Source organism: Gymnodraco acuticeps, unplaced genomic scaffold, assembly GCF_902827175.1.
Source record: "Gymnodraco acuticeps unplaced genomic scaffold, fGymAcu1.1, whole genome shotgun sequence".
NCBI classification, from domain to species: Eukaryota; Metazoa; Chordata; class Actinopteri; order Perciformes; family Bathydraconidae; genus Gymnodraco; species Gymnodraco acuticeps.
Genome location: NW_022989865.1, coordinates 158,820 through 171,092, shown reverse-complemented (window position 1 = coordinate 171,092; position 12,273 = coordinate 158,820). Strand labels below are relative to the sequence as shown.

At 45.6% G+C, this 12,273-nt stretch overlaps 1 protein-coding gene across 1 annotated transcript in view; it reads right to left on the bottom strand.

Annotated features, from left to right (window-relative positions):
* Positions 1–9,135: 9,135 nt before the first annotated feature.
* LOC117532442 (cytosolic purine 5'-nucleotidase-like) overlaps positions 9,136–12,273 on the bottom strand; it is a 15,037-nt gene continuing 11,899 nt past the window's right edge. Inside the window, exons 16-18 of the mRNA XM_034195785.1 lie at positions 12,037–12,117; positions 11,683–11,859; positions 9,136–10,872 (exon numbers count right to left, since the gene is read on the bottom strand). Coding sequence (XP_034051676.1) covers positions 10,618–10,872; positions 11,683–11,859; positions 12,037–12,117 — 513 coding nt within the window. The 3' untranslated portion in view covers positions 9,136–10,617. The remainder of the gene's footprint in view (positions 10,873–11,682; positions 11,860–12,036; positions 12,118–12,273) is intronic.

Genomic DNA, 12,273 nt, shown 5'->3' with positions numbered 1-12,273 from the left:
AGGAGCTTTTGGAGGGTCCAAGAGGGTGGAGAAGATGGAAAATAGTTTTTTAGGATTGGAATAGGAAGATTGGATCTTATCTTGAAAGAAAGTGCTTTTGCCTGAGAGATCGAAGCAGAGAAAGAGGAGAGGAGAGCTTGATAGGTTAGGAGGTCGTCACGGTGTTTGGATTTCCACCATTTCCGCTCTGCTGCCCTAAGGACGGTTCTATTAGCACGCAGTGCATCATTTAGCCAGGGAGCCGGAGGGGACTGACGAGCCTGCCGAGATGTCAGAGGACAGAGCGAGTCCAGAGTGGATGAGAGAGTAGAGAGGAGAGTTTCTGCAGCAGAGTTTGGAGGCAGTAGTTGGAACGAATCAGAGGAAGGGAGGGCTGAGAGCACCGACGAGGCAAAGGTAGAGGGAGAGAGGGAGCGAAGGTTACGGCGGACAAGTGTAGGATGGGAAGAGATTAGTTTGTTATGTTTGGAAAGGGATAGAGAGAATGAAATGAAGAAGTGATCGGATGTGTGGAGCGGGTTTACAGAGAGGTTAGAAGTAGCGCAGTTCCTTGAGAATATGAGATCAAGGACATTGCCAGCTTTATGAGTCGGTGGGGACGGAGAGAGTGAGAAAGCAAAGGCGGTTAACAGAGATGTTAGTTCGTCTATCTTCCCCATCTGGAGGTTGAAGTCTCCGAGAAGTACAGCGGGAGGGCCAGTTTCAGGGATGTGTGAGAGGAGATGATCTAATTCCTCCAAGAAGTCCCCCAAGGCGCCTGGTGGACGGTAGAGAACAACAATGGTTAACTGTATAGGATGGGTTACTGTGACGGCATGGAACTCAAAGGTGGAAGGAGTAAAGTTAGGTAGCTTGAAGAGGGAAAAGCTCCATTTGGGAGAGAGCAGGAGACCAGTGCCACCTCCTCTGCCAGTGGGTCTGGGTGTATGGGAGAAGGAATATGCAGTGGAGAGAGCTGCTGGGGTGGATGTGTTGGATGGAGTAATCCAGGTCTCAGTGAGAGCAAGGAAATCCAGAGACTGCAGGGAGGTGTAGCCAGAGATGAAGTCAGCCTTAGGAACAGCTGACTGGCAGTTCCACAGGCCACCTGAAACTAGATGATGGATCTCAGTGGAGCACGTGGGATAGACGAGAGCAGGCCGGTTATATCGATTAGGAGATACACGGGGCCAGTGATAATTGCGAGAAGACACATGAACAGGAATGGAGAAAATACACATGATTATAGCATGAGGGGCTAAACAACAAAAGTAAAAATTAAAAACGCCAACGATACTTAGCTCAATCAAAGTAGGATTTGCCTCCTCTTTGCCTCCCTCGTGACTCCCGTAGGACTCTAATGTCTTTGTCAGTCTTTGTCAGTCTTAGCCTGTCTGCCGCTGAAGCTGCCGCTCCAGGAAAGAGCTACCCGAAATGGACGCCTGATTGCTCAGTTCTCACAGCTGAAGTTAATTAGTTAACTATCTACAGCTGATGGGCGACAATAGACTGGCCCTGCCTATGTTAATAATGCAGGCTTGAGTGCTGAGAGCTGTAAAGCAGGTTTCGCCTGAGCAGATCTGAGATTTAAAATCTCTCAAAAGCGATTTAGAGCCGTTTTAGCTACAGTAACAATTATACAGAGTCGAATAAATGAAACCGAGAAGTCTAATTAAACAAGAATATAACTTACAGTGGTTGCTGCGTCAATAGGTAATGTTGTCACCGGGTCCAGATGCACACTGAGTTCATCAGTTTCTAAATGCGGTATTTAAATGCTTTTTGAGCTAAAGGATGACTGAGTCACGCAGTTCTACTTCACGCAATCAATAGACTGGCCCTGCCTATGTTAATAATGCAGGCTTGAGTGCTGAGAGCTGTAAAGCAGGTTTCGCCTGAGCAGATCTGAGATTTAAAATCTCTCAAAAGCGATTTAGCCGTTTTAGCTACAGTAACAATTATACAGAGTCGAATAAATGAAACCGAGAAGTCTAATTAAACAAGAATATAACTTACAGTGGTTGCTGCGTCAATAGGTAATGTTGTCACCGGGTCCAGATGCACACTGAGTTCATCAGTTTCTAAATGCGGTATTTAAATGCTTTTTGAGCTAAAGGATGACTGAGTCACGCAGTTCTACTTCACGCAATCAATAGACTGGCCCTGCCTATGTTAATAATGCAGGCTTGAGTGCTGAGAGCTGTAAAGCAGGTTTCGCCTGAGCAGATCTGAGATTTAAAATCTCTCAAAAGCGATTTAGCCGTGTTAGCTACAGTAACAATTATACAGAGTCGAATAAATGAAACCGAGAAGTCTAATTAAACAAGAATATAACTTACAGTGGTTGCTGCGTCAATAGGTAATGTTGTCACCGGGTCCAGATGCACACTGAGTTCATCAGTTTCTAAATGCGGTATTTAAATGCTTTTTGAGCTAAAGGATGACTGAGTCACGCAGTTCTACTTCACGCAATCAATAGACTGGCCCTGCCTATGTTAATAATGCAGGCTTGAGTGCTGAGAGCTGTAAAGCAGGTGTCGCCTGAGCAGATCTGAGATTTAAAATCTCTCTAAAGCGATTTAGCCGTTTTAGCTACAGTAACAATTATACAGAGTCGAATAAATGAAACCGAGAAGTCTAATTAAACAAGAATATAACTTACAGTGGTTGCTGCGTCAATAGGTAATGTTGTCACCGGGTCCAGATGCACACTGAGTTCATCAGTTTCTAAATGCGGTATTTAAATGCTTTTTGAGCTAAAGGATGACTGAGTCACGCAGTTCTACTTCACGCAATCAATAGACTGGCCCTGCCTATGTTAATAATGCAGGCTTGAGTGCTGAGAGCTGTAAAGCAGGTTTCGCCTGAGCAGATCTGAGATTTAAAATCTCTCAAAAGCGATTTAGCCGTTTTAGCTACAGTAACAATTATACAGAGTCGAATAAATGAAACCGAGAAGTCTAATTAAACAAGAATATAACTTACAGTGGTTGCTGCGTCAATAGGTAATGTTGTCACCGGGTCCAGATGCACACTGAGTTCATCAGTTTCTAAATGCGGTATTTAAATGCTTTTTGAGCTAAAGGATGACTGAGTCACGCAGTTCTACTTCACGCAATCAATAGACTGGCCCTGCCTATGTTAATAATGCAGGCTTGAGTGCTGAGAGCTGTAAAGCAGGTTTCGCCTGAGCAGATCTGAGATTTAAAATCTCTCAAAAGCGATTTAGCCGTTTTAGCTACAGTAACAATTATACAGAGTCGAATAAATGAAACCGAGAAGTCTAATTAAACAAGAATATAACTTACAGTGGTTGCTGCGTCAATAGGTAATGTTGTCACCGGGTCCAGATGCACACTGAGTTCATCAGTTTCTAAATGCGGTATTTAAATGCTTTTGAGCTAAAGGATGACTGAGTCACGCAGTTCTACTTCACGCAATCAATAGACTGGCCCTGCCTATGTTAATAATGCAGGCTTGAGTGCTGAGAGCTGTAAAGCAGGTTTCGCCTGAGCAGATCTGAGATTTAAAATCTCTCAAAAGCGATTTAGCCGTTTTAGCTACAGTAACAATTATACAGAGTCGAATAAATGAAACCGAGAAGTCTAATTAAACAAGAATATAACTTACAGTGGTTGCTGCGTCAATAGGTAATGTTGTCACCGGGTCCAGATGCACACTGAGTTCATCAGTTTCTAAATGCGGTATTTAAATGCTTTTTGAGCTAAAGGATGACTGAGTCACGCAGTTCTACTTCACGCAATCAATAGACTGGCCCTGCCTATGTTAATAATGCAGGCTTGAGTGCTGAGAGCTGTAAAGCAGGTTTCGCCTGAGCAGATCTGAGATTTAAAATCTCTCAAAAGCGATTAGCCGTTTTAGCTACAGTAACAATTATACAGAGTCGAATAAATGAAACCGAGAAGTCTAATTAAACAAGAATATAACTTACAGTGGTTGCTGCGTCAATAGGTAATGTTGTCACCGGGTCCAGATGCACACTGTACACAATGTACACTAAATACATTTGTTCCTGCTCAAGATTAGATTAAACTTGATTGTTATTGCACATATTACAGGTACTGAGACAACGAAATGCACTTTAACTTCTAACCAGGTGCAACAAGCAGTAAAGTGAAAAGTAATGTACACAATCTACAGAATAAAATATAGAATTAATTTGAATGATGAATAAACAGTGAGGGGTATGAATACACTAGATATACACAGCAGCCTGAGAGCAGTATGAACAGTGTGTATGAATATGCTAAGATATATAAAGTATTAAAACGGTAAACAGTGCAAGTATAGTATAACATATATAGATATTAATTTCATGATGATAAACATTGTGGAACAATGATGACAAATGGGAATGGATGTGGCGACGTAAAACTGACACAAAACAACAAAAAACTTTTGCCGAGCCAATTGGAGAGTTTCATCAGCAGCACGGGGTAAAAACCACCAATGAGCGCTCAGCTCGAGATACCAGCGAGTCGTTTCCCATCAAGCATTTCGCTTCCGCAGCCCGTGGAGAGAAACTGCTCCGCCTCGCTCTCAAGGCTGCTGGCTTCTTTGTCCCGCGAGATTTCAACGTCTCATGCAGTCAAGCCTCCAGAGCAAGGCTGCGTCTCACTTCGGTTATTTTTATTTTCCTCGCTCCTCGGTCTCGGTTTCATCGGAAGTTGATTTGTCTGCGCCATCTTGAGTAGCGTCCCGATGGCCTTATTTGTGCCGGAGGATCGAGGAGTGATAACGGAGGAGCGATAATCGAGGAACTACCAGACCATCCTCCGGTGAAATCCTCAGACACTCGCCCCGCCCCCCTTACTGTGTATCGCTCACTGATTGGACGATGCAGCGCATGCACTGATCTGTTGCTTCTTGACATGAGAGCAGTTTCCCAACGGAGTGAAGAAAACACATGAAACTCACGAGAGTCACTCCTCAGTTTATACTGTGTTTTGTTTAAATTAATGTATCATTTAGTTTACAAATATGTGATATATCTGAACAACAAGTGGTCAAAAAATATTTTATTCATTATTGGATACATTGTCATGATCGCTTTTTCGTTTTACATTTTCATTTATTGTCATTTCCATTCAGTCAGTCATTAAGTATATTTAAAATGTGCTACATATCCATCAGTGGCGGCGCTAGGGGGTGGCTACTTGGGCTCAAGCCCCGGATGTTTTCTGAAAAGCCCCGGATGTTTCACTTAAAAAAAAAATTTAAATTATTTTTAAAAACATTTTTTTTTAAAAAACGTCTCGGGAGTAATGTGCAGTACCGGAGTCCACCAGAGAGGCAACCACTGTGGGACATTAGCCTGCGTACTGCGTAGCCTGCCCTGAAGAAGAAGTGATCCTTCCTAGTGCCTGACGAGTTTTAAGCTAATAGCCTATACAGTTATGGATATTAGAAAGTTATCGTCATCGAAGCAGGCCACAAGCTGCAGCAGCAGCAGTATCAGCAGCTGACAACAATGTCATCACCAGCAGTCAAGAAATGGATGATGTTTCAGGTTTGTGAATCTAATGGTGATATCTCTGGCTGACTGAGTAAGAAGTGAAAAAGAGCGATGTAACGTTAATGTTATAGCTAGTAAACATGGAGTAACCACACTAAGTATACCCTTATGTTAGTATGTATACAGAACATGACTAAAAATTATCCTAAGATGTAACGTTAACCCTTCATAACTCAGTCTACTTTCAAGACACTAAAATAACGTATTCCAATTTTTATTTTGTTTTCACGCGTGTAATTATACCGACTCTCGTTTCAGTACACATAACAACAGAACTGACAGGCAACCCTCTGAATCAGACTCCGATTGGCTGTGACTGCATCCACTCAGAGTGTCCGATTCAGAAACGTGACCCTTACGGCCCGTCCACACAGCGGCGTGCGTTGAAGCTTCCAACGCTTCTGCCCATTCACTTTGAATGGGGTGACGTCACTTTTAGCTGAACTGCATCGTGGGAAGCGACGCGGAGCGTTGCTGGCGTGGCTCGCTGCAAAAGTTGAGCAATGCTCAACTTTTGACGCCTCGGCAGAAGCGTCAGCCAATCGAATCATATGCCAGTACAAGCTCTAGCCAATCAAACCGCTGCTTGTGTGTCAGGGGCGGGAGATTCATGTGATTGGTTGTTGGTCGAGTGTCAGACACGCCCGCCGGCAAGCGTCAACGCACGCCGCAGTGTGGACGGGCCGTTACACTCTTTACGTCACAAACAAAGATGGTGGATGAGAATAGATCTATAAAACGATAAGCAATGCGCCAGAATCAAGGTGAGACTATCCGCATCCTTTAAAACTCTACGCACATTCGTTTCACCTTAATAAGTAAACGACTATTTGAGTGAGTTAAGGCATTAGTTTGCTTCATTAAAGGGTGTTAATGAGTGTTTTCCAGTGCCTTTTGTCCGCTTTAAGGTGTTATTAAGGTAGGGTTAATGTTGCTCTCAAAGTGCACCAGATTGATGCTTTCAACTTCAATATTTAAAAAAAAATCTTCCCGGGGGAGCATGCCCCCGGACCCCCCGAGAGGAGGCGACGACCCCCTTAAAGGATGTTTGGTCCACCCCCCACATATAAAAAATAGCACTGTACCCCTGCACCCCCCCCCCAATCCTAAATCCGCCTCTGATATCCATGCTCGCCATTCCCACATCGTTTCGGCACTGGGAGACAGCAAGCCTTTCGACCACATGGAGACGATACACGACCTGTTAGGTACGGAAGAGCCCGATTTCTTTTTCATGGAACTGTTTCTTCGTGACATGCAGCCGCATGTCCAGACTGCGCTCGCCAACACGGCTAGTGTGGAGCCCCGCGCTTTAGCCGAAGAAGCTGACCGGTTCTTCCTGGCCGCCCGGCGATTTACCCCTGAGGTGCTGGCCACTACACGCAGCGGCACCTTTCCTGGTAGAGGCACGCCGCCTGGCAGAGACTCCAGGGCCGACAACATCGAATAACGGCTATCAGCTGACAGCTAACGACTAACAACGGCTAACAGCTAACGGCTAACAACTACAACTGATGGCTAACAACGACAGCTACCGGCTAACAACGGCTAACAGCTGACGGCTAACAACGACGGCTAACAGCTAGCAGCTACCGAACGACTAACAGCTAACGGCTAACGACGTTGTTAACATCTGACTGTTAACCCTTTTGGTTGACCCTCGTGTGGATCCTCTCACAATTTCGCCACCTGTTTTTGGTCGTGGACAGGACGACCCTTTTGAGCTTTTTCCGGTGCTTGAGAGGAGGTTCGATCAGACGGTTGACCTCGTGTGGACACTCTCCTCGCTTTTCACCACCTCGACGGCGGTTTCGGCGTCCGCCCCACGGTTTTCATCGGCGCCTGGGTGGTGGCGCACTTCTGGACCCCGTCTCGCCTCGACAGTTTCGGACTTCGCCGACTTCGCCCATGCTTTCATCAGGGTGGCGCGCTTCGGGACCCTGTCTGGCCTCTTCCCTCGCCAACAGCTTCGACGTGACCCACGCCTTCATCGCCCATGGGTGGCGCACTTCTGGACCTTGCCTGGCCTCTCCTCTAACCGCGGCTCACGGTTCGCCTCTACGGCGGCTCCGGACGTCGCCCACGCTGTCATCAGAGCGCCTGGGTGGCGCACTTCTGGACCCCGCCTCGCCTCTCCCCTGTCCAAGGCTCCTTCCTCCCAGGGAGACTGCTCCTGCCAGGGATACCGCTCCTTCCTCCCGAGGACTTCGTGCCCGCCGCTGCTGCACGCTCGCCTGCGACCGGGCAGCGCTCCTCCCTGCTGGGGACCACCGGGATATTCACACCCGTCCCCACGTCGCAGCACAGCGAACCAGCTTTCTGCGGCTGGCGGATGTTTTCTTCGTTCGCCACAATGCCTGCCCTTACGACGGCCCGTTCCTTGGCCTGCCCCCCGGTGGAGATGCCCTCGCCCTTGTTAGGGCCCCTACCCTCTCCTGCGGCCCCCTTACGACGGCCCGTTCCGTTGCCCGGCCCTCGCCTGCGGTACCACCCTCCTCGGCCCCTGTGGTGCTTCCTCCTGGTCATGAACACATCTGTCCATCAGACAGAGGGCTGCTGTGCCTCCTGTCATCATTAATGGACGTCTCTTTAAAATGACCGCTCAGAGGAGAGGAGTTCTCATTTCTCTAACCTTCTGCTGCTTCCACTCCTCTCTCCTCGTCTCCCCTCCTCGACTCCTCCGCTCACATCTCCTGTGGGCGGGACTAAGACACGAGGATAGGAGTTGAGGAGGGGAATTAGAGAAATGAGAAACCTTCAATATGCTTCACATCTGTCTCGTCAGCGCAGCATTCAGCTCCCTCTGCTGCACAACACCACCATTGTATAACCTTTTAATCAAATGTCTCCATATGCCTAGTTCATACACAAATATAAGATGGCCAAACTACACTGAACAAAAATATAAACGCAACACTTTTGTTTTTGCTCCCATTTTTCATGAGATGAACTCAACGATCTAAAACATTTTCTACACAAAATAACCATTTATCCAGTATCTGGTGTGAGGGTTAGGGTAATGTTGTGAATCGAGTGGCCTGTGTTCGTCGTCCATAACATATGCCTGCCCATACCATAACCCCACCACCACCATGGGCCACTCGATTCACAACATTACCCTAACCCTAATCCTAATCCTACCCCTCACACCAGATACTGCCTGGTTTTCGGACCCCCCCAATAAAGCAAAACTGCACGTTTCAGAGTGGCCTTTTATTTTGGCCAGCCTAAGGCACACCTGTGCAATAATCATGCTGTCTAATCAGCATCTTGATATGCCACACCTGTGAGGTGGGATGGATTATCTCGGGAAAGGAGAAGTGCTCACTATCACAGATTTTTTGCAGATTTGTGAACATATTTGAGAGAAATGGTTATTTTGTGTATATAGAAAATGTTTTAGATCTTTGAGTTCACCTCATGAAAAATAGGAGCAAAAACAAAAGTGTTTATATTTTGTTCAGTGTAGTAAGGTTGTGGTTGGGTGGAGAGCTGGGGACAGCTGTAGAAGAAGAGGATCTGTGGTGGTGTTCAGCTCCTCAGCAGCTCTAGGCCAGAAGACATTAGCTACGTTCACTCATTGACAGATGTGGGAACTTGAGAGAAAAACAGACCTACAATATCAGTTGAGAACCTTTATTAAAAACAGACTCACTTACAGCATCTGAACTGCAGCATCGCTGCCTTCAACAGTCTTCATCTTCACAACATAAATTCAAATAAACTGAATAAATGCAGCATGCATTAAATATGGCTGGGAAAAAAACAACAACATTCATTTGGTTCACTTTACACAGTATGTGTGATTATCAAAGCTGACAGCAAACAGAATAGAGAAAAATAAACCTTTGAGTTTCAACAGTCTGCTATTGCTCCCATACTCAAATAGCAGGAATAACATTACAAGCTGCAGCGGGGCTGGACATGTTTAACAATCAGCTTTCAGCAGGACATACAAATACAAATAAAGAAATATGCGGCCCAAGCAGATAGAATGCACATCAGTGTTCAGCAGCAGCTCCTAACCGTCCAAGATCAATACTGCAGCAGAGAGGACTTCACATCACAGCTCCTCTAAAGCAAAGGCAGTAACACATGACCATACACCCCACTGAAATACACCACTGTCATCATGTACACAGTGTGTGTGGTTCTCACACTACAGTAACAGTTGAAAGCAGCAGGCTAACCTAAATATCACAGTAACTCTATGTTTGACTCATAGCTCTGAAGAACACAATTTAGACTTATATCATAACGAACTCATATATTTTGTCTTAATATAAATTTGAACCGTTCTCAATCATTTATGAGGTTGTCAAAATGCAATTAGTTTTGTTATCTGAAAAGCTTTCATACCTCTCATTTCAGATGTTCAAAATATACTTTAACATTCATTCTCATTCCAACTATGTGAGATAAATAAAGCAGGGTGTAATATCTGCACTACCCTTTAAAAGAAACACGTAATACAGACAGACTTCATTTACATTCTGGTGGATATGGCAGAAATAAGTAGGGGGAGTTTCTCTAAGCCGCTGCCATGTTAGTGATACCGTGTTAGCAGCCTCCCATCCACCTCACCTTTAAAAACACACTTTTAAAAACCTTCTGCTGCACACACAACTCTTATGGAGAGGAACCGTTTGTGATCCATGTGCTGTGCCAAATAACCAAATGACAACCCTTCAAGTCAAAAGTCACCCTTGGATGTGCTGTTAATAAGTTCCTACATTTCCCAGGTCCATGTTCCAAACACCTGCTGTGCATCAGATGAGGACACATGCATCATCAGTTATCTTCTGAACATGGTCTCTAAAATGCCTGAGGTAGCAGTCTCAGCAGCGTTAGGGTCAGCATGTTGTACAGAGAACACTGTGGAGCAGGGGAAAGCAGCATAGAGACGTTTACAGCACAATGTGTGCATGTATACAGGACTCCTGAACACTTTCACTTTAATGTCACCATGGCTTCGCCTTCATCTCACCCTAACAGACATGCATCTAGAATAACAGCTTTCTCTCCCCGTGGACAGGTGCAGGCTGCAGGGAAGAGACGGGACCATGTCATGCCTCATATGCAGAGGCATGCTTCACCCCCCTCTACTGCTCCTCCTCCTCCTCCTCCTCCTCCTCCTCCTCCTCCTCGTCATCATCCTCATCGTGGCAGTGTGTGATCTCCTGTGGGGGCTGAGGGAAGAAGTGGGGGGGCTGGATCTCACTGACGGACCGAGTCAGCTGGTGCCGTTTGCACACTATATCTCTGAGGTCCACATCGTGCCGGTTGCGTGTTGCCAGCGGAGACTCGGTGTCCATGACGCTGACGTGGGTGTGCTCCACCGTGGACTCATGGGGCATCTGAGGGGGAGAGTTTCACCTTATAGTCTAGTTGCTAGCTTAGTGAACCCGGAAAGGTTGACTACCCCAAAGTTGATGTTAGAAATGTATAGCACGGGTCCCCAGCAACATATGTTGATTATCTGCAATTTATACAAAAGCATAAATTGCGTTAGGTATCATTAATTACCATTATAGCCTATGTGGACAATAGTGAAAATGGCTTGGCTGATTTGGACATTTTGGAGTGGTTTTGGAGGTTAATAAGTATGTTGAATCCATTTCTGACATTTTCAGGATAGAAAAATTGCAGTTTCCACCAGAAAGTGGTAGTATGTACTGCTGGTGGGCTGATGTTTACTACCACGAGTAGTGCTTTGCAACCATTGGATATAGAGAGCACAAGATGAAAATGATTACCTCTACTGTGGACAATTCAAATAAATAGGCAATCTGTCCAATCCAAATGATCCAGAGTCCCTGTAATCTTCAAAAATGTAATCAAAATCAGCCCTATATCAGCATTTTCTGGTTACCCTAAAAATGTCAGAAATGCATTCAGCATCCTCAATCACCCCCAATCCCACTCCAGATATATTGAACTCTTTATCTGTAACTATTGTCCACAAAGGTTATAATGCCATTAATGCTAATTAACGCTAATTGTACAAATTGCCATACATATGCAGGTTAGCATCCGGCAGTTTCTATGAGCTGGGGACCCTACTATACATTTCTAACATAAAACGTTGGAGTACTCTACATTTCCGGGTTTACTAAGCTGGCAACTAGACTATTAACCCAGATGGACGCAGAGCCTGAGAGCCTCACCAGCACGTGGGCCGCCCTGAACAGGTAGCTGAAGGGGTAGTATAGCAGGTTGATGAAGGAGGCGGCGTAAAGGTCAGCGTAGCGCATCACCTGCGAGGCAAACAGCGTCTGTCGGGATCCACTGCGGAACAGACTTCCCATCATGCCGTAGCACATGTCCATGTCATGGGTCACTTTCTGCAAGGGACACAAAGACAGGCCTGATATTTCAAGTGCAGCCTGTTCCCTGGGGATTCTGTGTGTGTGTGGAATCTTTCACTGTAGTGGAACATTTCTGAGGACAGTTGATAAATGAGAGTATATAGAATAAGGTGTGAATAAGGTAAGCACTGTGTTAGTTGGAGGAAGTGGTACCTTAATGCGTCTCTGCAGGGAGCTGATGTCCGGCCTCTCGTTGCTGCTGCTGTCCAGGATGCCTGACGGACAACACAAGCTCTAAAAATGGACCTTCACATTGGCTGTCCACAATATTACCAATTTATCTTCAGAACATTCGAAAAAATGTATATAATGCTATCAGTGTTTACTTTTGTTTGTGTCAAATCAATTACAACAAAAATCTGGGTGTAGTGAGGAGGAGGAGGAGGAGGA